The 25,544-nt window shown below is 53.5% G+C and overlaps 1 protein-coding gene and 1 pseudogene across 8 annotated transcripts in view; both read left to right on the top strand.

Moving 5' to 3' along the window:
• The first annotated feature begins 6,049 nt into the window (after positions 1–6,049).
• Positions 6,050–25,544, top strand: part of TARS3 (threonyl-tRNA synthetase 3) — a 37,750-nt gene continuing 18,255 nt past the window's right edge. For 5 of the 8 annotated variants that reach the window (XR_005650794.1, XR_005650793.1, XM_039853430.1 and 2 more), the window contains exons 1-10: positions 6,050–6,545; positions 7,225–7,290; positions 7,895–8,091; positions 12,312–12,435; positions 15,088–15,209; positions 17,974–18,091; positions 20,296–20,360; positions 22,750–22,828; positions 23,655–23,801; positions 24,627–24,725. Coding sequence is in view for 6 of the 8 variants with exons in the window: in XM_039853430.1 (XP_039709364.1) it covers positions 6,132–6,545; positions 7,225–7,290; positions 7,895–8,091; positions 12,312–12,435; positions 15,088–15,209; positions 17,974–18,091; positions 20,296–20,360; positions 22,750–22,828; positions 23,655–23,801; positions 24,627–24,725 (1,431 nt within the window). In the remaining 2 variants the exon portion in view is untranslated. The remainder of the gene's footprint in view (positions 6,546–7,224; positions 7,291–7,894; positions 8,092–12,311; positions 12,436–15,087; positions 15,210–17,973; positions 18,092–20,295; positions 20,361–22,749; positions 22,829–23,654; positions 23,802–24,626; positions 24,726–25,544) is intronic. The other 3 variants (XM_039853433.1, XM_039853432.1, XM_039853434.1) reach the window with 3 other exon arrangements.
• LOC120595358 (uncharacterized) lies at positions 21,747–21,865 on the top strand (annotated as a pseudogene).

The following is a 25,544-nucleotide window of genomic DNA, read 5'->3' on the forward strand; positions in this document are numbered from 1 at the left end:
GGTCACCCGCCATCCCCCGCTCCCAGCCCCCGGCGACCTCTGATCTGCTCTGCGTCTGTGGATTGATGTACTCTGGATGCTTGGTGTGTCTGGCTTCTCCTCTTTGGCATGAGGCTTGCACGGTGGTCCATCCACGTCATAGTATGCGTCAGGTCCTCATTGCTTCTTACGGCAGAATTACCTTCCACCGTGTGGATACACCAGGCTCGCTCGTCCATTCGTCAGTCGACGGATATTTGGGGTCTTTCTACCTTTTGACTATTATGAATAACGCTGCCATGAACACTCGTACAGGTTTTTGGGTGGACATACATTTTCATTTCTTTTGGGTATAATCCTGGGAGAGGAATTGCTGGGTCATACGGTGACTCGACATTTTGGGGACCCGTGATCATTTTGTGCCTTCACCTGTAGAGCGAAAGCTCGGCCCAACGTCTTTAACCTATTGATGTTGCACTTAAAAGTCCCCAACGTCTTTAACCTATTGATGCGTTACGCGTTGCACTTAAAAGTCCCCATCCAAACAGGGAAGGTGAAACCTTTCTATCAGATAACTGAAATCACGCCACAGGCTGTCCCAGGGGCGACGTAAGGTTTTATTTGGCATCGCGGACATTTACTTCTGTAGCATGAGATTTTGAGAGAGAGATATCGGGTGTTTTCTATGAAAATAAGATCAATGCTGTGCTGACCTTACACAGTGTGGCTGGGGCGCCAGGTACTCTGATGGGACCATCGTGAAACATATTACTTTGCAAACTACACCCTTACCTTGGTAATACAGGAAAAAGCAGGTGAGCAGGTAAGGGCAGAATGCCTCCAGGTGAGAGCAAAAGGCACAGAAAGCCTTCGGACCCTTGGAGCAAAGCTTCAGAAGGAAGGACTCCACGCGCTGCGGGTGGCCGTCGCGGGAGAGGATGTCCCGGTACTCCCGCACCGAGAAGACCCCGTCGTACACCAGACGAGGGAGCAGCCGGCTCACGCTCAGGTCCCTCAGGATCGTCTCTCTGTAGGTCGCGGGCATTTCCGAGAGCCGCCTGCATCTCTTCTCCTTCTCGGCCTGAGTCGCTGACTCACAGAGATAGAACCACGACCCGGCCCGGCCCTCAAGCATCTTGGCCCGGACAGAGCCGAAGAAACGTCCCCTCTCCCGGCCGCGCGGCTCTGGGCTCCGTGGGCAATGTCCGCGCCACACGGACACCTGCGGGCCAGCTCACCTGCGCAGGGACTGAGCAGGCCGCAGGGGGAGGGGAGGCAGGATTAAGCCCGCGGTGCTGACCAGGGTGCTGACCGCGTGGCCTAAGCGGATTGCGCTGCTCTAATTAGCCCCTTGCAGAAGCCACCTTCCAGAGATGACGAAGGGGTGCGGGACGGCTGCGTCCTGTTCCGTCGAGATTCTTCCTCTCGTCCCCAGATGACCGTTCTCCCAGGCTCCCCCTTGCACCCCCCAAATGGTTTTCGGCGCTATAAATGTAACGCGCTCACAGTCTGCACTGAATGGTGTCGCCCAAGCGTTGGGAGCTGTGCCGGTCGCCTCTCCGGCCACTGCGGTTTGGGGTCAGGCACAGCCTTGCGGGAAAGCCAGCCGCGGTGGAGGCCGGAGGCCAGAGCCAGCTGTGGCATAACGGTGCTTCGGTTTTATTAAACTGCCTACTGAGTGCTACTTCTTGGTGGCGTCGTCTCTTTTCTTTAGAAATCTGAACGCTTCTGCCTGGTTACATGACTCGGTCCCATAAATGACCCCACCCCTCTGATCTGACCCTGGTGTCCACTTAACGAAGCCAGATTAGAAGGACAGATTACTGCTGGCTCCGGGGAGGCCTCTGTCACAAGCAATGCCTCACTGTGGATCGCACAGACATAATACGATGGCTCTGAGCCAGCCTTGATGTGCCACCCGCCCAGCACCTCCCGGGCGCTGCAGTGACCCCAGGACACTCCCGGGCTGCGCCTACAGGGGACCAGTTCTCTCCCCCAGGGGCTCTGTCCTGTTCCCCTCCATCTGCCCATGGGACTGAATTATGGCATTGGGACCCTTCTGTTACCCATGTCACGTGTGTCTTCTACGAGTCGCCCAAGATCGTGTGCGGGGGGACAGAATGATTTAAAGAAGCCCAAGTGTTTCTTACTTTTCTCAGCTAGGAAACCAATAAAAAGACCCGTGGTTGTTGTAAACTCTAGCCAGGCAGATATTTTTCTACCCGCTCTGGGTGCAAGATTTATTTTTTAGAAATCAAAACTCCCTTGCTTTCCTTGGTCTCGTGGTGGTAACCCTAAGACCTCTCCTGCCTTTGCTTCCGGCCTCGCGTCTGACCTTGAGAAAATCCATTGTATTTGCCACGTGCTTCTGATGTTTTGACGCCCCGAGACCTTGCTGACTCCGGAGAGCCGGCCTCTCCCAGGACCAGCCGCCTCCTCAAGACAGCGAAGGACTCGCCTGCAAGCGTGACCTCCACGTGCAAGCCACTCGATCCAGAGCCCACACCCCGACCATCCCCTTCCAGGCCACCACCTACCTGTCCTCAGCACCCCGGGCCAGGTACCAGACACGAGGGACAGCCCCAGAACCCCAGAGCCCGCTGCAAAACCAGGCTCCCACTCCCTCTGCCTCCTGACCGACCGCGGGGCTTCCGCGTGTGGCCCTGCCCGGCACGCGTGCCTGTTCCTCTTGGCAACTGTCTTTGCAATGGCAGTGGCCTCCTGAGCCGTCGGCTTCGCCTCACCTGAGTAACAATAAGCCTCACATTCTACGACATCCACGGACGGTATGAATCCGGGGCCAGGCTGTGGCGACACTGTGAAGCACTCTGCGCCCACGAAGGGGTGGGGACCGTCACAGAATCCCCGCCACTCTCTTCACGTGACTGTGGTGCTCGGGCCGCAGTGAAACCCCCGAGGGAAATGGTGCCTGCTTGTGGTATTTTACAGTCTCTTGAGACATCTGTTTTCTTTCTCTTTAAGTATTTTATTTTTTAGAGCAGTTTTAGGTTCTCAGCACAACGGAACAGAATGTGCGGCAGGTCCTCAAATGATGTCGCTTCATTCAATGCCATTGTGATTACGCTGATGAGCTGCAGTGGGAACCTGACCCTCTTCCCATGCATCGGCCTGTAGGAAGGTCGGTTTCGCTGTGCGTCATTTCGCTGGAAGCCCCAGCACCGACCAACGACGTTACGTGAGAACTTACTGTCCAGTCCCCACACCCCTCCCCCACACACTCACAGCCTCCCCATTGTCAAACCCACCAGAGGGGTGTGTCAGTCACCATCGATGAACCCACCGCACAGCATGATCGCCAGCGTCCACACTTTACGGGAGCGTTCCCTCGCGATGTGGCACATCTTGTGGGGTCGGGCACACGTGTAATGACACGCGGCCACCATCGGAGTGTCGTACAGAGCAGCGTCGCTGCCCTGGCCACCCTCTGTGGTCCTCCTCCTTCCTCCCTGACATCTGGCGCCCGCCGATCTTTGTGCTCTGCAAATTTTTGTCACAGGCCATTTTTACTCTCAGATTTCTTTATCGGGACGCTCACGTTGTACGGGTGCATGACATGGATGAAGGGCTATGCTGTGACTCGCCCGGAAGGGCTGTCAGAGGTTTCATGCGCCACCCTCACGTCCGAGGGACACTTCACACACTGCCGGGTCTGTCGAATCGTGAGGTCCACGAGTAAAGGTAGCATCAGAGCCGCTTGACGTGCTTTGAGACCTTCCTCTGTTTTCGGTCCTACTCCAAATCTGCAGTCCCCTGAGTTACATAACGATGGGGTCAGAGCGACACGTTCCAATGAGGTGTACGTCGTCTCTGAAGTCCAAAGAGGCCCAACCACGGGAAACCTCAAAATTATTACGCTAAGTGAAAGGAGCCCCCCCAAAAGGAGTAACACTGTATGACTCATAGAAAACTCCAGAATATGCGAACAAACCTATAGAGACAGAAACAGGCCAGGGGTTACCTGGGGGTCGGGTGTGGGGTCCCAAGAAAGACAAACTACAAAGAAGCCTGAGGAAGTTTGTGGGGTGCCAGGCACGGTCACAGCATTTGACAATATGTAGGTCACGGCACGGCGGGAGGGGCAGAAACCATATGGCAGAGGACGAAGAAGAGACTGGGAAGAATGTGAGTCTGTGGGGCTGTCCGGAAGCCACTGGGGACAGGATCAAGAAAAATGCAGGGGTTTTAGTGCCGTAACTTTATAGAGCGTCCCCTTGGGGGCACTTTGTCACTCTAGTGCCTTAGCCCACATGCTAGCCCCTCCCCCAGCTCCTCCCCGCCTCCTGATTTTCTCCCAGATGGCATTCATTCACCAATTCACCTTTCCGACAGCTGCCACCCTTTATTTTCCAGAGCGACCGCTCCCAGTCTTACTGCATCAGTCCAAACCAAGCTGGCCCATCTGAGAACTCCGACGGCATTCATTACCTGTGACACGTTCGATCCAATTTTACCGAAGCTGAAAGGCACCATAATGACCTTAAGTGTAAGATGGCTTGAGTTCGAACCTCAGCTCTGTCACGCTGTGGCTGTGTGACCTTACTTAGGCAAGTCACTTAGTCGGGTAGAACTGTACCTCCTGTTGTAAATTTGGAGTCAGTGTTTGGAAAGAGCTTAGAACGGTGTTTGCCACATTCTGACGCCTAAGAATGTTAGCAAAAGCCAACCATTACAGAAGGTTTGTGCCCATGCTTCTGAGACATACGAAGGTGTATGTGGCATTCGCCCCCGGCCTGAGGAGCCAGCAACGGCCGTTCAGATTTACACTCTTGTGGCGATCTCCCGCCCCGGCCCAGCAGCCTCTGCGCTTGCTCAGCCTTGGCATCGAGGCCAGAGAACGTAGATTCTCAAAAACCACTTTTCAGAACATTGATGCAAGTTGAAAAAATAATGATTGACGGAATTCACTATGATGAAGACAGGAGCCATTCTGGGGAGGGACATGTTAATCTTCCCAGGATTTAGGATTTGCGTTTGAACCGACGAATGGTGGCATGTTGGTAGCCGTGAAAGTACCTTGAGCCTCTTCAGGCCCCTCACCACTTTCAAGGCCCACATCACTGCGCATGCCGGGTACCTGCATCACCTGCTCCTGCAATGCGCCCCTGCAGAGTGCAAGCCCCGCGGCCCCGCCTCTCCCCGCCGCTCCGCCTCCCGTCCCCCATGGTTCTGCCTCCCCAGTGGGCATGCATCTCCGGTCTCGCCACTCCACGTCGCCCCGCCTCCCTCGTATGGCCACGGGACTGCCACAACACGTGTCGCCCCGCCTCCCACCCTCTACGTTCCTCTGGTGGGAGTAGCCTCGGCTCGCCCCCTCCCGTTCTGCCTCCCGTCCCCATGGCCCCGGCTCTCAAGTACGCACTCGGCCCTGCCTCCTGTCCCCATGGCCCCTGCCCTGCGGCCAGACTCGTTCCCCGCCACTCCACGTCGTTCGCCTCGTTCCTCCTAGCGAGCGCCTCATGGGATACGTGCAGACTCGGCCCTGCTCTGCATCGCCGCCCGCCCCTGCAGGTACGAGGCCCGGCCCTTGCCCTCCTGCTCGCCCCCGCACCTGCTTGGTACACAACCTCGGTCTCGTCCCTCCCATCGTCGTCTCCTGCCTCCCATTCCTTACGGCCCCACTCTCCGAAGGGTATGCAGACTGGCCCTGCCACTCCATGTCACCCTGCTCCCTCGTCCCCATGGCCCTGCCCGAGCAGGCCGCACCGACCCCGCCCTCCCGCAGCCACGCCTCCGTCCCCATGGCCCCTCCCCCGTGGCCGTAGCTTCGGCCCCTGCCCTCCATCGCCTCCTGCCCCGTACCCACTGGGTACGCAACCTCGGCCCCTGCTCTCCTGTTTATGGCTGTCTCGCTGCCGGTGCCTCGGCCCCTGCCCTCCCCGCAGCCACGCCTCTCCTGTCCCCATGGCCCCCTCCCCAGGGTAATGCATCCTTTGGCTCCCTGCCTTTCCTCTGTCTCCTGTCCCTACATGGTCTCTGCTCTGGTACGTAGCCTTGGCCCCGCCCATCTCGTCGCCCCGCCTCCCGTGCCCATGTCCCCGCCCCTCCCCGTCGCCCCGGCTCCCGCAGAGCATCCAGCCGCAGCCGCTACCTACCACCCGGCGCCGCGTCTGTCGCCGCGGGAGGCGGGCGCCATGACGGCCGAGGCCCTGGCGGCGGAGGCCGTGGCTTCGCGGCTGGAGCGGCAGGAGGAGGACGTCCGCTGGCTGTGGGCGGAGGTCCAGCGCCTGAGGGACGAGCAGCTGAGCGCGCCCGAGCGGTGCCCGGCCGAGGGGCCGTGCCTCCCGCGGGAGGTGGCGCAGCTCCGCGCCGAGAACCGCGATCTGCGCTTCCGCCGGCACCGCCTGCGGCAGAGCCTGGCCGAGGGGCTGCGCCGCCAGGCGACACTGGCGCGCGCGGCGCAGGAGGAGGCCGGGCGCGCGGCGGCGGGCGCGCAGGTAACGGGGCGGCGGGACTCCCCGCGGGAGCGCAGTAGGGCGCCTCCTAGGGCCCGGGCGGCGCCGCGGCCGCCACCTGCACTCGGAGCGGCTTCTCCCGCCGAAGGACAGGTGCGGGCGCGGTCGGCGGCCTGCGGGGCGTGACCGGCCCCGCCCCCCGCACCGCCCCGGCCCCGCCCCTCCCGGTGCCCGCGCGGTGTACCTGGTCTGGAGCTCAGGCTCCGCCCTGCGGCACCAGAGAGCGCCCTGGATCCCCTGGGCCCACTACCTTTCCAGCAAACGCGGGGTGACCTCACGGTGCAAATTGCTCAGCTCTTACAGTAAATCGCCTGCCCCACGTTTTCTCCAGTAGCAGAAATAACACTTTCCATTGTTTAAAAACAACGCTGGAGTGTTTAAAGCGCACCAGCCGTTCCTTAGGCAGGAAGACCAAGAGCTCCATATGTAAACCGTTCCCTGTAACGATGGCCGGTTCTGAGCTAGTTAGGACAAGGGGGGGAAACTTGACATTAAATATATTAAATGTATTTACCTTTTAGATACGTTGCATATGGTAAAGTATAAGAAATTTCTTAGCAACAGTGTATGGAAATGCTGACAGGAAGGACTGAACTTCAGAAAACCGGTCGCCCACTGAGGGGGTTGTAAGTGGTGGTCAGGAAGGCCCAGCCATGAGCCTCAAAACGTGGGACACTGGCTGCCTGCTGGCATGTCCCCTCCTCAGGTTTCTGGTGCATTGCTCTTTCTTGTCATTGGTATAAGTTGCTTATAATTTATCTTTATTTCTCAGCCTCCTTCTATTCAAAACCAAGAAAAAGATATCAAGAAAGAGGAAGAAAGGGAGCCTGACAGTCGGGTACGTTTTTGCTAATGGAAATGATCTAAAATACTACCTATAATCGAACTATGCTTATATAGTCAATTACCAAGGGTTTTTAAATGAAAACAATTATTAATTAAATTCTTTGGGGCACAGTAGCATATTTAAAACTCTGCAGCCTTAGATACAAGATGTCTTAACCTAGAGATGAGCCATCCACAGAGCTATAAAGTGCTCCTTAGTTTACAAAAGTTGAGATGATACAGCTTTTCCTTCGTGTTCAGTAAACCGGCTGCTGTGCTTTTTCCGTATAAATCACTGAGACAGCCTGAGAGTGTTTATCGAGCATCAGCGTTCGGTAGGCAGGTGCACAGGAGGCCTCCATGGCCTCAGAGGGACCAGTCTGGGTGAGGAGTTCAGACAAAAGGAGCAGACAGTAAAGTAAGGTAGTGTGCAAATGAGTGCTGGATCGTGCGACTCTGCGTGTGTGTGTGTGTGTGTGTGTGTTACATGTGAGAGAGGCAGCGGCGCGGGGGGTGTAGCCACGGACGGTGACCTATGCCGTACTGAGAAGGGGCGGAAGTTATTTACTGCTGAGCAGTTCGTATATGTTAACCTCAGGGTATTTAATGCTTTTCAGGTGAAAAATCAACCAAATTTCATAAAAGAAAGATTGAAGCTTTTTGAAATGTTGAAGAAAGACCATCAACTGTCATTTGCCACCTACGAAAAGAAGGGGGACGTGGGCGGCGCAATCACAGTCCGAGTGGCCGGCGGGGAGGCGGTGGCCGGGGAAGTCTGGATAACCACGCCGTACCACGTGGCTGCTGGCCTCAGGTGAGCCAGATTTTGGAGCGGGTGTTCGGTATAAAGCATCGTACCCGAGCGTGGTGAAAATGTGTTGTTGGAGATTACTAAAATCTTGTCTTCTGACTCATTGAATGAATTACATGTTAATCACTGCATTTTCTCCCTCTGGCTTCTAAAGAGGCCGTTTAAATAAGTGATCGAATATCAGAACACCGTCTCCTCTTTCAAAGGTCCAAATTTTAAAGTTCTAATAAAAACGTATAGTAGAGAAAAATGTATAATCCTTGACAGGCCCCATTACATTGCCTTTGTTTATTATCAAGGTTTTTCCATAAGTTTTTACAGGTCTTTCGCTGGACGAGGGGTCAGGAAGCTTAACTCCAAGCCATTGTCCCACCGGTAACTAACCGTGGGTGGTTCTATGAACTGACTCAGGCAGATCCTTGTGGCATTCCAAGCTTGTTTTCTTACCTGTTCAGTGGAAATAATTATACTTTACCATTTACCTTATGAGGCTGTAACGGCTAAATGAAATACCATACGTGAAAAATACTCTGAAAATTACAGTGTCTCTAGAAATGTACAATCTATTAACTATAGATCGAAGATGTATGTGTCAAAGTTATCATCGGCCTGGAATGAGCACTTTGACCTTCCTCGAAATCGGACGCATTACTGAAGTTTCGTTGTTTTGACTAATGTTACTTCCTAGCATTAAACGCAGTTCTATAGAGCTACGGCACGAAACTGCCACGTGAATAAACTATTTGAAAACCAAACTTTTGCGACAATTGAAATCCTCAGCTATCCTTGGAAAGCTATGATTAGTATTATATTTCTATTCTTCCTATCACATTACGTACCCTCAAGACCCCTCCCAACCCATTGCCACATTTCCCAGGAGAGATGGATAGAAAAACGGGTTTTTGGCAAAAATAAGTTTATGTTAACTCACGAAGAGTCAGATTGCAAGTTTAGCATGTTAAAGACCGAAGTCCTGCATCGGAGACACCTGTTCAGGGTTGGGAAACCAAGTTCTTCATTGTACACTTATTGCTATGTGGTTCTGCAGGGTTCCAATTTAAAAACTCTGCCCACAAGTTTAATGACAGGTTGCAGGAGCGTCTACAAAGTAAAATCGTCCAGGACGAAAGGACGGGCAAAGCTGTAGCAGGCAAAGCAGATGACGAAAAAGCGATGGTCATCATTTTACCGTCAGCAGAATTCAGGGCCAAAATCACGGAAACTGAGGCTTGTTTAAAAACAGATGAGCAGTATAATCCGTGCTGACTGTTTGTCATGAACCTTTATGAGTTAATTAACACAGCCTCTAATAAGAAATAGGGAATGGCAGAAAACTGAGCGGTAGACTTTAACATGTTCTTCTCAGCTGACAGATCAAATAGATACAAATTAAGATCGTCTGTGTCTGGGTACGAACACGGGGGCAGACGCCACGGCTCTCCCTGTCTGCCGGCGGACACGCTCCTACATGGCCATGCTTTCGGCTCCACAGAATCTTAATAAAACGCAGAAGCACACAGCTCACATTCTGTGAGTAAAATGAAACCAGTTACGAACTCAGCGACCAGATCACATAAGAGCAAAACGAAAATAAACAATAAAATTTGGAAATTGGAAAAAACTCTTCAAAATAACTCAGGTGAAAAGAAGGAAAAACAAGCACAGAAATCTTAGAAAGTATTTCCGATGAGGAGAACGCATTTCCGAATCTGCAGACCACATCCGGAGCGGCGATCAGAAGGTTCGCGGCGGCGGAGGCTGTTCTTTTCAAATAAGAAGGAATAAAAAGAAGCAGAGTTCAACTCGGGCGGTTAGCAGAACGATTAAACGAGGAGGAAACTCTGAACAAGTGAATTAGGAAACAGTGTTAACTGAGAAACTTAGAATAAATAAGGGTCCAGTGAGGTGACTGGATATAAAATAACGTTTATAAGCATTAGGTTTATTAAGTTATACTGCTCTTTCCTTGGTGAACAGAGTTGCTCGCATAGATGATAATTCGGTTCCGATGAAGCCTGTCTCAGCATAACACGCGGGGCAGAAATCATTAAGGAAAAGGTGACAGTCAGACTACACAGAGATGAAATGGGAAAAATGACTATGCGTAAAGGATACAAAAACGGGAATGAGAGATGGAAAAAATGTACCGTATAAAACGATTGCTCTCTGTTTTTCATGTTAATAAGAAAAAAGATGAAACTTCAGTAGAGAAAAAGACGATCTTAGAAATACACGTTAAAATAATTATATCATCTATTGATTTGTCAAAGAGGTATAAATAATAGTTAATATTGATGCCACTTTGGGGAAGTGGCTCTGCTGGAGGGAGGGTGACTGGGTGCGGTCTCTTTCAAGCTTTTTAAGCCTTAAAAACGTGGAAACTAATCCTCGGACCCAGTAACTCTGTAAATAGCCGTTCATCCTAAGCAATGCCTCAGTAGAAAAAGTTGGTGAAGGACAGTTTCTGTAGTTCATGAAAGACTAGTTCTCAGAATGTGGTCCCCAAACGGGTAGCATTAGCGTCCCCAGAACTCGTTAGACGAGCAGGTTCTTAGGCCCGGTCCCACAGCCCCGAGTCAGTGAGCGACCTGATTTATGACAGGGGCTTCTGGTACAAGCTAAGGTTTAAGAATCGTGGAGTGAACGAAATCGCTGCAGAAAGAGACCTCCGAAGTTAGTGGCTTCGATGAGGTCGACAGCACATGACAGTCGGAGATGACCACTCCAGGCCGGTGGACGTCTCTGGTCCACGCAGTCCTTTATGGACCCAGGCGCCTTCCGTCCTGATGATCTGCCATCCCCTAGTCGGGTTCGTCCACGTCTAGGGGTGGAAACTGGGTCCCCTCCATGGGCCCGCCCGTGGGCGGGGGCGGGGGAGGAGCAGCCAGGTCCCCTCCTGGACAGGGGGAGGAGCAGCTGGGGAGCAGCGGTGCTTTGAGCCAGGACCCCAGAGCCACACGCTTTAGTTTCCACTTACATCCCATTAGCCCACATTTAGTCACGTGGCCACCCCAGCCGCAGGAGAAACCAGAAGCGTAGCTCCTGCTGACCGGCCACGTGTCCAGCTAAAGCATCGTCGCCGTGGGGGAGACGAAGCACGGGTTAGGGGACAACAGTGCGCGCCTCTGACACCCACATAGCTGTGAGCACCCTTCGTGCCTCATACCACCCACTCGCTCCCTTCCCAGGTGAGACAGGTCCCAGCAGCTGGAAGGCTGGATTTGCCAGTCGGGCACAGCAGCCCGCTGGTGGCTCCTCGGACACCAGCCGAGAGGAAACTGCGGGGCACGGCTGCCCGAGCCACACGTGTCACAGCGGGGAACGAGCACGAGGTGGTAGCGATGGGAAAATGCGCGTGGCGGACAGGGGACAGGTGCCCAGAAGCCGCCAGCCCCGGCTGCGGTGGCCGCGATCCTTACGGCTTCGCGCGCGTGTCAGTGCTTTCCAGAGTCTTCTCCTCACGTGCCACTTTCGTCGAATTTCAAACAACAGTAAACGTTACTGAAAACGCATAACGCACCTCAGTAGAAAATAGGCAGAGGACAGGGACGGTTCGTAAGAGTAAAGATGGCCGAGAAGCATTTACAATAATTAGTCATCCAATCAAGTAATAATTTTCAACATCACACTGGCAAAAATTGTCAAAATCTCTCGGGAAGCATGGAAGCGGTACCCTCAGACCGTATTGATCAGGAGCCTTTCAGAAGCGCGTGTCCTGCGACCTGGCGGTTCTACTTCCGAGGGCTCGTTCCCAGGACACGGTCGCAGACGACGGAGCTGCCTGCGCACAGGTGTCCGTGCAGCCGGCTCCGGGACCCGAGGCGGGCACGTGACCCAAGTGCAGGAGGGAAGCTCGCTGGCTAGAGGAAGAGCATCCTTCTAGACTCGTGGAAGGCCATCCGATGGCGGGGCCGTGGAAAGCAGGCGACGGAATTATTTTGACAACGACATTAAAAACAACGTGCACCGCGGTATCATGAGCATCTGTCTCCGGGTGACGAGATGTATGTGTGATCTTTATTCCTTTTCTCTCTAAGTTCTTGACAGTGAATGTGTACTATCGCTTTTGCGCGTAAATGTTACAGAATGAAAAGTATGTGTCCCGTTAGCTAACACTTGTACTTTCTAACCCCTTAAAAAGAGAAATAAACCCTGCAAGTTATTTTACTCTCTTGTTTTAACGAGTCGTCGCGGCATGTGATAAGTGGCTTTTCTCTCTCTAGTCGAGAACTGGCCGAAAGCACCGTGATAGCCAAAGTCAATGGTGAATTGTGGGACTTGGACCGGCCGCTGGAAGGGGACTGCACGCTCGAGCTGCTCACGTTTGATGACGAGGAAGCCCAAGCTGTGAGTATTTAAGGACCGGCAACTGATATTCGGGGATTTATGCCATAAACTGCATTATGTGCGAAGCCATGTATCGGAGTCATGAACGATGAGTTTTGTGGCCTTCTAAGATTCAACATATGTATGTTGGTGTTTAGTAAATATTTAGTAGTAAGTTTTTATGGAACGAGTATGTACAAATATCAGGGCTTTTTTAAGTGGCTTCTAGTTATCGTTTCTCAAAGTAATCATTTCCTTGAGTTAGAGTGCTTTCATGATTAAATCAAGGTGTGTTTGAAATGAATTTAAATAGACTCTTAAACATGGATTAACTTTATCATTTAATGTGTGTAGGAAGATTGAGAAAAAATTTTACAAACTCAGATATCCTTTATATACTTATTAATGTAATAGTCTGTAAAATTAGATACCCCATTTTCATGAAGGTGTCTAATGCACATTGTCACTCAGCTTCGGAGTCCCCCTTCAAGCCGTTATATGCATAAAACCCGACCTGCGATTTGCCGAGGTTACGTTAATTGTGATGCTTATGAGAAATTTCTCGATTTATTAATCTATACTGTAAGAACAATATTTTAATGATTTTCTCTTTGAAATATGCAAGCTATAACCCTTAAATAGCTAAACAATATAATATCGATAAAGCCATTTTTAAAAGTGATCCAGAAAGTAATTTTTAAAAGAGATACGTAGCTTATAAGTACGATTTAGTTTTTCTCACATAGTTCTTAACAGCTTCATCCCAGACGCCACAAAATTTCGTTTATTCCGTCGCCGGCCAGTGTCCACGGCGCCGGGCGCATGAGGCAGACTCCGTGGGCTGCAGTGGGCGAAGCGTCGTCGAGCGTTTACCTCTCATGGGGGGAGACGGTAAACAGGAAGTAAACAGGAAAACAGACGGCAGGATGCTTTCGGGCAGTGTCTGTCTCGGCGGGAACCGAGAGCAGGCCTGGCAGTCAGGTGTGACCCTCTCGTCGGGGATCGGCGGCCGGCTCTTTCCCACGCTGGCCGGTCAGAGTTCATCTGCGGCGTCGATCCCGTGGCCTCTGGACTGCCATCTGTCAGGCGTTTGGGTGGTGGGGCGGGGGGACCCACCGAGTTTAACGCTCCCTGGGGGTGCGGGCGTCTGGAGTTCTTTCCTCCCGGCCGCCAGTGACGTCATAACAAAACGAAACACCTCCGTTGTCGCGGGGAGTCTCAAGTGCCCTTCTGCTGGCCGTGACGGTGACAGGGTGCCTGGCGTCTCAGTCGAGTGCTTCCGCAAATACGCGTGGCTGTCGGTGAAAATGAGACTGTGATGTGCACCTCGTGTGCCGGGCGCCAGGCCCCGGCACTGGCGTCTGTTGTCCCCTTGAGTCCAGCTCCCCGGCCGGACACTGTCTGGATCCCTGTTTTACAGACGAAGCAACGAGGGCCCAGAGCGGTTAGGTAACTTTTAGGGTCATTTAGTAACAGATTTTTTCGTCCTTGTTCCTGGATTTTGCTCCCCTGTTACGATGAGCCTATCAACACCAACCAATTTATGAGTATTTAGTGCACATCCACGAGGAAAAAATCCCTACGGAAAAGAAAATCTAGAAAACTCCGATTTATAAAATGTTAAATGAATGATTTTGTAAAAGCATCCTCTGCTTTACTGAAAATTCCAAGTCTTTTATAGCAGACTCTTACACTTTCTCTCACAAGGCTGTAGAATTTTCTTTCTGATTATAGAATTTTATTTTTCATTGAGTTCTCGTTCATGGGTAGTCGGTACGCGGTCTTACATTGGTGACGTTAGTTCCAGGTGTACAGAATAGGGATTGGACGCCAGCGATCTGCTGGCAGCGACCGATGCAGAGGCCTGGGCCGCGAGGCCCGACCCGCGGTCTGTTTCTGGACCGTGTCCCAGCCCGATGCCGCGGTCAGCCTGGCACACGGTCCCCTCGGTCAGCGAACTCCCGCCGCTCTGTGGTTGGAATTTGTGTCCTATTTAGTTAAGAAAGGAAATGTTGCCAGAGGACCCGGTTATCTCGTTCCTTAGGCACCTGTACGTATTCAGAGACCTCGATTAGTTTTAGTTTATCCATAACCCATCGATGCCTTGGGAATTCAAAACCAAATCATCTTTCCGGACTGGCCGGGCTGATGCCCCGCCCTGGGACTCAGCCAGGGAACCGGCGTGTTCGCTGCTCGGGGGTCCCCGACGGCCGGCACGCCCTTCCCTGCGACACCCCGCTTCCTTCCAGAGCCACCTTTCAGACGTCCACAGTCCCATGCTCTTCAGCACGTGAAGACTGCCGTGCAGACACGGAATTTCGTTAGCCTTAGCGATGACAAGAGCTGCCACCTCGGCTGCCTTGTCGCGTGTGGCTCAGCCCCCGGCCAGCGGGGTCTCCGCGCGGCCACTCTGCTCCGTGCGGGCGAGGCCGTGGCCGTGGAGCTGTGCTTCGCCTCTGGCCCGCAGCGGCGGATCCACGCTGGACCCCGGCGAGGCTCCGGTGGCGTCGCAGACGGGGCTCGGACAGTGTTGTCGTCTAAGTGGGCCTCAGAGGTTTCTTTTGGAAGTGATGTCGCCCCGTTCAAACGTCCGCTTGCTTCCTTGTGCTATTTTACGAATCCTTCTCCGCGATCCGGTTTCGATGGCCGGTGGCCTCTGTCCTGTCCCCACAGGTGTACTGGCACTCCAGCGCTCACATCCTTGGGGAGGCCATGGAGCTCTACTACGGAGGCCACTTGTGCTGCGGTCCCCCCATCGAGAACGGGTTTTATTACGACATGTTCATGGAAGGCAGGTAACGCCACGATCGCGCACGTCCGAACGCACGTGTCTAGCTCATTGTTTCCCAGGGGTCACGTGCCAGTTTAGTGACAGCGTGTGCTACGTAGTAGAATTATAGATTGATTAATCATTTTTTGACAACTTCGTTTATGAGTCGAGATTCAAAGGTAGCTCCTCGAGTCGTTTTCTTCCTTTTCTTAGAAGGAAGTGATACCCTGTTTAGCTGACCCCGGAATCCCTGAGGCCGTGTGACTCCCTAGGGGACAGTCAGTTCTTTTTCAATCCACGTAATCGGAGGCGCTGTCGCCCTTGGCCGGACGTCTCGCACGATGGCCGCGAGGCGGGGTGGTTCACGGAGGCCTCGCGCTCAGTAGATCTGTGCTGCGAACCGCTAGGAACGTGCCCCGCACACGTACTCCTCACAGCTCTGAGGACACCGTCAGCCGCCCGGGCTGAAACCCGAGGGGCCCTCTGACTCCCCCTGCCCCTCACGTCACCCCGCCACCCGGTCCTCCGGTCGGCCACTTTACCTCCTAAGTGGTTCTCCCGTCCTCTCGTGTCCTGTCCTCCGCCTCAGTGTGACCCAGAGCGTCTCTGCCTGGATGAGCATGGGTCACTTTGCCTTTGCCTGTCCCCTCCACCTGCCTAAATGGCCTCCGTGACCGAGCAGCTTCCCCTCTGGTCACCTCCGCGCGGGGCTCGTTCGCCACCGCTGCTCTGTGCTCGGCCTGGCGACCGAGCAGGGGACAGACCTCGTGGAGCTGACGTCTGGTTGGGGCTCGGCAGTGAGCCGACAGGCACCCCCCGTCCAGTGTGGGGTGTGGGCCGTGACAGGCAGGTGGCCAGGACAGGTGCGGTGCCTCTGACGCAGGGAACGGAACAGAGAGAGGGACCTGCTCTGAGGCCGTCGCGGGGTTCATAGACATTTGGGGGAAGAACATTCCAGGGCCCCGTGAGACAGCCCTGGGCTGGGGCCCGTGCGGCTCGTGTGAGGAATGGCGAGGAAGCCGCTGTGTCTGGAAGGGACTGAGCGTGAGCCAGGGAGCCGGGAACGGCGGCAGCCGGCGCTTTTCCCCGGCCGAGGAGCCCGGCGTGAGGGCAGGGACAGGCGGGCGCGGGACACGGCTCCGACACCTGTGCAGATGGTCGCGTGCGACACATGAGGAAGATGGGACGAGGAGCAGGCCCCGCAGACGGTGCAGCGGGGACGGCCCAGCAGCGCAGAGACGGAAGGGGGCGCCCACGTGACGGCCCAGGAAGGGGGGCCCCACGTGACGGCCCAGGAAGGGGGGGCCCCACATGACGGCCCAGGAAGGGGGGCCCCACATGACGGCCCAGGAAGGGGGCACCCCACATGACGGCCCAGGAAGGGGGCACCCCACATGATCTGCCCATATATAAAGCACTCTGCACGCCTGATCTGTCAAGAATGGGGGTGTCCCATGACGGCTCAGGGAAGAGGCTTCCACTTGTGATGGCCTGAGGGAAGTGGGGTTGGGCGCCTTTACACGGGTGATCGCCCAAGAGGGGCACCCCAATATGGGACGCTGCCCGAAGGGGAGGCCCATGCGATGACGGCGAGGGAAGGGAGTCAGCCCAGGAAGGGGAGCATGGCACCCCACTGGACAAGCCCAGGAAGGGGATCACCAAAGATGCCTCCTGCCCAGGAAGTTGGGCAATCATGCCTGACGGCCCAGGAAGGGGAAGCTTCCACCGTGATGTGTCTGGTCCAGGAAGGCTGCTGCCTAAGTGTGATGCAGCCCAGGGATGGGGGGGCTCTGCACCCACATGAGTTGCTCGGGAAGGGGGACCCAATGCAGGTGATCTGTCAAGAATGGGGTGCCCCACGTAAGATGGCTCAGGAAGGGTGCCCCATGCATGACTCCAAGCTTTCCAGGTAGGCTGAAGGGCTCACTTTGTGATCGCCTAGGGAAGTAAGTCTCATACACATGTGATCGCCCAGGAAGAGGGGCACCCACATGTGAGGTGGGGCCCAGGCTGGGGGGGGGGGGCATCCCATGCATGATGGCCCAGGAAGGAATGGCCCAGGAAGGAGGGGCTCACTCCAGATGGCCCAGGAAGGGGGTGCCCATGTGTGACAGCTGAGGAAGGGGGGCGCCCCACCCGTGACGGCCCAGGAAGGGGAGACCCACGCGTGACGGTCAAGAATGAGGGCGCCCCACGCGTGACAGCTCAGGAAGGGAGACCCTACATGTGATGGCTTAGGAAGGGGGGGCACCCCACATGTGACGGTCAAGAATGGGGGCACCCCACTTGCGACGGCCCAGGAAGTGGGGCACCCCACATGTGACAGCCCAGGAAGTGGGGCACCCCACATGTGACGGCCCAGGATGGGGGGGCTCTCCACTTGTGACAGCCCAGGAAGGGGGGCGCCCATGCGTGACGGTCAAGAAGGGGAGCGCCCCACGCGTGATGGCCCAGGAAGGACAGCCCAGGAAGCGGGGGCTCTCCACTTGTGATGGCCCAGGAACGGGGGCGCCCCACGCGTGACGGTCGAGAATGGGAGCGCCCCACGTATGACGGCCCAGGAAGGGGGGGCGTCCCACGCGTGACGGCCCGGTCTCCCTCTGAGGAATCAGCTTATCTGCCTTGTGCGTGAACATTTAACCCTCGGAAGTCCCCGTGCGATACGACACCAAATTCCTCAATCTCAGAAAGCCCATCAGTTAGTGACAGATGACGGGACAAAGGTCCTCCAAAGGGGCACGCACGTGCCTAGAAAACCTGTGCCGATCCTCACCTGCTATCCCCTGTAGGGCGGTGTCCAGCACGGAGCTGTCAGCGCTGGAGAACCTGTGTCAGACTATCATGAGCGAAGAGCAACCTTTCGAAAGATTAGAAGCCAGCAAGGAAGTCCTCCTGGACATGTTCAAGGTAATTCGGGAGGCTCTTCGGAAAGCCGCGAATATTAAAGGTGACTAATACAGACAGCGATTTTTCTTTGCCAATAAGTGGCCGTTGCTCACCAAATCGTTCCAAACGGTTGTCGCCAGCCACTCGATGTGATATTTCCCTGCTACTTCTTGAAAATTTTAAAGAAGACGTAGGTAGGTCACGGGCCAGGAGACTAGTTTTCATGCACGTGTTTTGAAATCTGATTAATTCTGAGCATTGTTGATATTCTGACTGCTAAACTCAATGATACTTAGAATGCCACATAAATTTCCTGGTTTCTCTTTTCTTTGGTGTTTTCGTTTAAAAAAATTTTTTTTAAGATTTTTAACCTGTGTAAAACTTAATGTTCTCTTTACATCGTTTTGACAAGTGATCTTATTCTTAATTTTATTTAGAATATATTTTTGTTAATATATATTTATTAAGAATATATTCTTAATTTTATTTTTGAAAGTCATACATGTCAGAGAAAGCACAATATGGTTAGTTTTGTGGGCTCCAATTAAGAAAAGAGATTTGGGTTTGGAAAAGTTACAGCTACTCTTTTTCTGCGGTAAAATATCCAAAATATAAAATTGACCATTTTAAGCATTTCGAAGTGCGCGGTCCTGCCGCATTAACTGCATCCGCTCCTCTGTGCAGCCATCATCCATCCATTCCGGCTTTTCTCTTGCCCAGTGATGCCCTGCACCCGCGGGCCCTCACCCCACCTCCTGCCTCTGAGTTTGACCGTTCTTATGACTCGCCTGAGTGGCATCCCACGGTACTCGTCCGTTTGCGACTGGCTCACGTCACTCAGCGTGACGTCCTCAAGATTCATCCATCTCGTGGCGTGTGTCAAAATGTCCTTCCTTTTTTGAGGCCGAATATTCCGTTGGCCGCACTTTGTTCATTCATTCATCCGTCACGGACACTTGGGTCGTTTCCACCTTTCAACTGTTGTGGAAAACGTGGCTGTGACCATGTGTCTTTTTTATCTGTTTGAGTCCCTGCTGTCGGTTCTTTTGGGTGTATACCCAGAAGTGAGATTGCTGAATTACGTGGAATTCCTGTTTGCTTTTTGAGCAGATGCCACACTGTTAGCCACGGCGGCTGCAGCGTTACACGTTCCCGCCAGCGACGCATGAGGCTTCCGGTGTCGCCACATTCTGCCACACTTACTTCCTGACTTTTTTGATGCCGGCCATCCTGACGGGTGTGACATAGTATCTCACTGTGGTTTTGATCTGCATCTTTAATAACTAAGGACATTGGGCATATTTTCCTGTGTTTAGTGGCCATTCGTATTTCGTTTGGAGAAATGTCAGGTCTTTTTCCCACTTTTGAAATGGCTTGTTGTTTTTTGTTGTCGAGTTATATTTTTTTAGATATTCTGGATATTTATCCCGTATCACATATGTGCTTTGTAGTTATTTTCTCTCATTCTATGGGTCGAGAGCTGAACTCAGTCAAACCTTTGTACAGACAAATGATTTGATTTGAACATATACGTATGAAACAGTTAAATTATGCATATCTCTTTTTTTCTAATAACTCTCTAAGTAGTTATAAGGTCGCCAGCACCACCATAATAGTAACGAAAGCGAAAAAGAGACGGTAAGTGGCTGGGAAATGTTTAAGTGTAACGTGGTCGTTGACTATAAGCCTTGGTTTTGTTTTTGTGACGATGTAGCCGTGCCCACAGAATTATATGCCACGCAGCTAAACCTGGAACCTTCGGGAACAGCGTCCAACTAGAAATATCATGTGATCCACAAACCCGAGCCCCATATATGATCTCCAGTTTCTAGTAGCCACACTTTCAAAGTCAAACGAAGGCGAAAGTGACTTCTATAATACTTTATTTTACCCCGTGTTATCAAAATATCACTTCAGCAGGTGACCAGCACAAGAAACTAATGAGCTGTCTCGCGCTCAGGTTTTCACATTGTGCCTCTGCAGCCCGGTGTGTTCTGCACACAACGTACCTCGCCTCAGCTCAGTGGCACGTCGCGCACCCGGCGGCCACACGGCCTCGCGGCTCCCGAGCCGGGCCACGTGGCTCTCGGCCCCGCGCCGCCGTAGGCCTCGGTTCTCGGTGCCCAGAACGTAGAAACACCGCTCAGCGTCTGTTGAAAAAAGTAAAATGTTTTTGCCCCTTAAACATTTTATGTAATAATTGGTAAATATGTTTTCCTTTGTAGTACAATAAATTTAAGTGCCGCATCCTGAACGAGAAGGTCGACGCCCCAGCCACCACCGTGTACAGGTGGGTAAAGCGCGCGTGACTCTCAAACGCCGCCCAGCGGCACCCTCGCGGGCAGTGGCAGAAGCTCTTTGTCTGTGGGTGGCTGGCATATTTGTAAATTTGCATAGTTGACATGCTCCTGGAGTCAGGGACCCTGAAATGTCACCACCAGAAGGACCTTGTCGTCTCGTTTGTATTTACCGAGATGGTCCTGAAACCCAAATTTCGTTTTGTGGATGTTCACCTGGGACAGGGTCTGTCTCCCTGCGGGTTAGACCGCGTGACCCAAGGCCTTAGGGTTCGGGGGGCTGATAGAGAAAGGACTTTCAGCTCCGGCTGACTCGGTTCTTTGTCAGACGTTGGGCTCCCGCGGCCCTCGCGGTTCATCCATTTTTTAAGCCGCCTGATGGGCAGTTGCTGTCCCCCGTTCTGTGTGTTCAGCTGTGTGGCCGCCCCTGTGACCGTCACGGCCCCACGGTAGAAGGTCTGCCACCCACAGAGTTTACGATCACAGACACTGCGCCGGGGCACGCGCGTGCCACGGCCAGCTACCGAGGGCTCTGCGGGTGACACCATGGCCCCTCGGCAACGCGGTGCCCTGCGCGTGGGTCCACGCTGACCCTCCTGCCACGTTCCGAAGGTCTGAGGGGAGTTTACGATTATTGCACATAAGTCAAGTAAATGTTAGCGTAACCATTCTAAAGTTTAAAATTAATAAAGAGATAGAGAAGACGTGCCAGGTTTTACATTTCTGGCTTCCAGTACTTGACCTTGGGGTTATTTTTTTGAACCTCATTTTGGTTAACACTGACACATCTTAATGCTATCAGTTCGAATGGCTTGCTTTTAATTTTTGGAAGATAGATGGTTTTTTTCCTATGGGAAAAAAGGTTATCGATAAGGATTGAATACTAGAGATCAGTATGGGTCGAATACCAGAACGAGGCATCCCTTCCGTTCCCTGAGCGTTGATCGACGGGCTCCATCATGGACCGAGAACGGTATAAATAAAGCCTGTTCATGCCAAGCAGCGACGTTTTCACGTTTTAAGCTTCATTCTGCTTTGATGAATAATCCAGTCCCTTCGTGTGTTCGTGGTAATATCTGATATTTGAACCGGTGAACTTTAAAAATGTTTAAATCGGTTGGAATGGTGAAGGAACAGCTTCTTTTCTTTACTAAATTTTCCTTGAATTGGTCGATGTTAGGTGACCGTCCCCTGACGGTCGATGTTTCTGCACTTGAAGAAAAGCCTGCGCTTGTTGAGGTTTGGGGGTTCTCGTCCGTCACTGGTCCATGGGAGTCCCCAGCTCCGGCGCCGTGGGCTTCAGCACTGGGGTCACCACTCACCCCAACCTTTGCCTGAGATTTGCATTCTGTATCAGCGCTATTTTAAAAAACCAAGAAGTCTCCGGCCACGCCACCCTGAACAAGCCCGATCCCCTCTGATCTCGGAAGCTAAGCAGGGTCGGGCCTAGTTAGTACTTGGATGGGAGACCACCTAGGAAGACCAGGTGCTGTAGGCGTAAAAAATAAAAAATAAGGGATCGTAAGCTGACAAGGTCCTTGCAATCTGTGAAGTCAACCAAGGGTCGCCTCACCTAAAAATAAATAAATAAACAAAATAAAATAAAAAAATAAAATGACTTTAGAATTGGGTTGTTTAAAAAAAAAAACAAAACAAAAAAATAAACAAGGAACAATTAGGCATTTCATCATAAACCCAGAGGGCCTAAAAACAAACAAACCCTCGAAGTTTATTTATCTCTTTAAGAAACTTTATTTTTTAGAGCAGTTTTAAGTTCATAGCGAAATCGAGGGGAAGGCCCAGAGTTCCCTTACGCCCCCTCCCCCACACATGCGCAGCCTGCCCCCCGCCCCCCCATCACACGTCACCGGACGGGACACCCATCACAGCTGGTGAACCCATGCCGCACGCCGCGGTCACCCAGAGTCGAGTTTACGTGAGCGCCCACCTGTGTTTGTCGTACGGGTTTGGTGAAGTTTATTTTGAAGCTAAGGTATCGCGTTAATCCATTTTGTATAAATTTTATATGATTTTTGTTTTGAAAATTAGCGTAAAGCAGGGAAGTGGCTTTTTGATTTTTTGACCATGGGAGCTTTTCAAGAGCCTTGGGAAGTGACGATTCCGAGGGATGTCTCTGCGCACACGGTTCCTTTCAGAAGGTTCTGTGGCTTTTGAAGACTCAAATCCCAGGCGAGGTGAATTGCCTCTCTCCTCTACCCTAAATTCAAACTTAATCTCAATTAGTGTGAATTGGCTCTACATTAAAAATTTCCCCCAAACGTGCAAGTGAGTGAAATTCTTTAAAACACGCGAGACCATGGTTTATAACGAATAATGCAAGAAGCTTTAACTGTGTCCGCATGTCTTCATGTTTCATCGTAGGTGTGGTCCACTAGTTGACCTTTGTAAAGGGCCCCACGTGAGACACACTGGAAAAATTAAAACCATAAAGATTTTCAAGGTAAGGATTTATCGTTTTTAGTAGAGCAAACTTAAGGCGAACTAGATAATTGGGAATTTCAATCATTTATAATGTGAACATCACGTTATTTTAAAAGACGCTTCATTATTTGATTTTTACACGGCCTTGTAAAAACAATGTAATTTTTTAGGATTTTGATCATTAGGACATTATACGTGGCTTTTACTTATCACCTAACCCTGCTGTAAGTGTCGCAACGCGTTTCTTCCTGTGACGTTTTAAGATACTGTGGTGTGCACTGTAGCTTTGTCGACTCGCCTGCTGTGAGCGAGGATATTGATCCGCATGTCGACTCTGGACTGGAAAAGAACATGCGAAGAGGGAGGGCACACGAGGCGCAGTGGACAAAGCGCTGCTCTGGGGGACATCGAGAGGCCGACTTTGCTGTCCTAACCCTCCTGGGCCTGGGCTTTGTCACAGGTGGATGAGGGGTCGGTGACGGCGCTGTCTTAACCACTAGCCGTGGACCGGCAAGGCCGAGCTCCGCCCCCCGGGCCTGCTTCCCCTACTGTCCCCTCTGGCGATCACACTGCCCTTTACCCTTCTTCCTCCCTCCATCCCTCCCTCCTCCCCCACCAGCCCGGAACCCCGGAACCCCCAGCCGGCTCTGCATCGTGTACCGATCACCGCGGACCGGCATGATTTGGTTAGAAACGATTCAGATCCCTTCCAGCGCTACAAGAAGTCGCCTTCCCGTCGGCTGCGTCGCCACGGTAGCGGGCCATCGTGTACACACAATCGTGTGCATACCGGCCACTCATAAGCACACGTCTGATGTGTTTCCCGGATCTCGTTTAATGTTTAGAATTCCTCAACACACTGGGAGGGCGACCCCGGAATGGAAGCCCTGCAGAGAGTCTACGGAGTGTCCTTCCCCGACGTCGAGATGATGGCGGCCTGGGCGAAGTCCCAGCAGGAGGCCAGGAGCCGGGATCACAGGAGAATCGGCAAGGTGGGCGGCGCGGGCCGGGCACGGCTGGGCGGGGGCTGCCTTCGCTCGCCTTGGCCGAGTCTCTCAAAGTCACCGTTTGAAACTTAGCATTTCTTCTTTTCTCCCATTTTCTGCTCTGCTGGCGCTCAGAGGTGGCCGCTGAGTTCTTTGGTGCTAACGCCCCGACGCCCTCTGGGCGCCGGCCTTCTTCCCGCGACTTGTATTAGATGCTAAAAATTGCAGCCTTTCCCATTTTCATTGCGATAGAAAAATAACGTTTTGGGAAACTAGCGTCTACTTTGCTAACATACTTTGTGTGTCGGAAGCAGAGCGGGAAGACAGACGAGGTCAGGCAGCGGGGGGCTGGGGTTTTAACCCCCATCGTGCCACGTGCAGGCCGTGCCAAGTGACGGGTCTGCCACTCCGCGTCCCTGCGCACTGCCGGGTAGCCTTGCGGGGCTGACGTGAGCACAGAGGCTGGGTGACGGTGGCCACGTGGGACGGGCCTCGGCGTGCGACAGCCGTGACGACGGTCGCCGCCACCTGCTGCCCTCCGCCAGCGGCGACTATTTCCGAGCTTGGCCACGATGTCTGTCCATGAGATCGATCCTCCAAGGTGCCAGGCGAGAAACGAGCAGTAAAGAGGCAATAAAGGCCAAGTTCAGAGCTAAGCGGCCATAAGTATAAATCGTAATTTTCCACGTGCCGTTTATCGCACAGTCAGATGCGGTGCCGAGGGACGCGGAACGTCAGCCGTCGGGAGGCCGCGTGGGGGCCGCGTGTGCGCGTGACACCCCGGCGCGGCCGAGCGCGGCGTGGGTCTGAGGCGCGTCACTTTCCACTCAGGAGCAAGAGCTTTTCTTCTTCCACGACCTGAGCCCCGGCAGCTGCTTCTTCCTTCCCCGAGGGGCCTTCGTTTACCGTGCGCTGGTGGACTTCATGCGAGTAAGTCGATTCTCAAATATCCTCATCCAACACCATTTTACAATAGAGCGAACAATCAAACAGGCGCACCCCGCATTCGTTTCATTTGAGCGACGGCGACAGCTCTGAGCCCAACAGAGCGGTGCCGGATCGCGCCTCTAATAAAAGCCTCGAGGTCATTTTGTCCTCGCTGAGCTCGGGGTCGGCGCGCGCGGTGCAGGGCGCGCGGCTCCAAGTGCAGAGTCGCCCGCGAGCCAGGGCAGCAGGTGCCGCGCGGGCCTGGCCTTGACGCGGCGCTTCTTGGACGCCGCCCGTGACTCCCGGCGACCCGGCGGGTCCCCAGGGGCCAGAAGCCGCTCTGCGAACCACGCACTGGCGGCGGGAGCCCAGAGCGAGGGCGTCTGCGGGGCGACGCGCGTGGGCTTGCTGCAGGGGCGACCCTGTGACCCCGGCACGGCCGGTGTCGCGTTTATTTCTCGTTCCGCTTCGGTCTTTCTCGTGATCCGCGGTTCCCTAAACTCTCCTTCGCTCGGTTTTCTGCGCCCATCGCTCACGGACCCTCGACTTCCTATCAGGAATCTGAAGCTCCTTGCGGCATATTCTGATGACTCAGGGGACCTCTCGGTATGTGTCCTTTTCGGGTTCAGCCTTCTCTCTCCCGAATCGACTTCCAGCGGACGCCTCAGGGCTCCGTGTGTCGTGCTGGCTGCTCCCCTGGTGTCTCCCGCGCCCGCTCCCCGCTTCCTGGCCCCGCGTCGTCTTCCTTGCCCCTCGCTCTCGTTTGCGGGAGCACTGTCGTCGGCAGCTTCCTGGGAAGGGAGCACCTCGCACGTGCTCGCG

This window comes from Pteropus medius, unplaced genomic scaffold, assembly GCF_902729225.1.
Source record: "Pteropus medius unplaced genomic scaffold, Ma_sr-lr_union100, whole genome shotgun sequence".
Lineage (NCBI taxonomy): Eukaryota > Metazoa > Chordata > Mammalia > Chiroptera > Pteropodidae > Pteropus > Pteropus medius.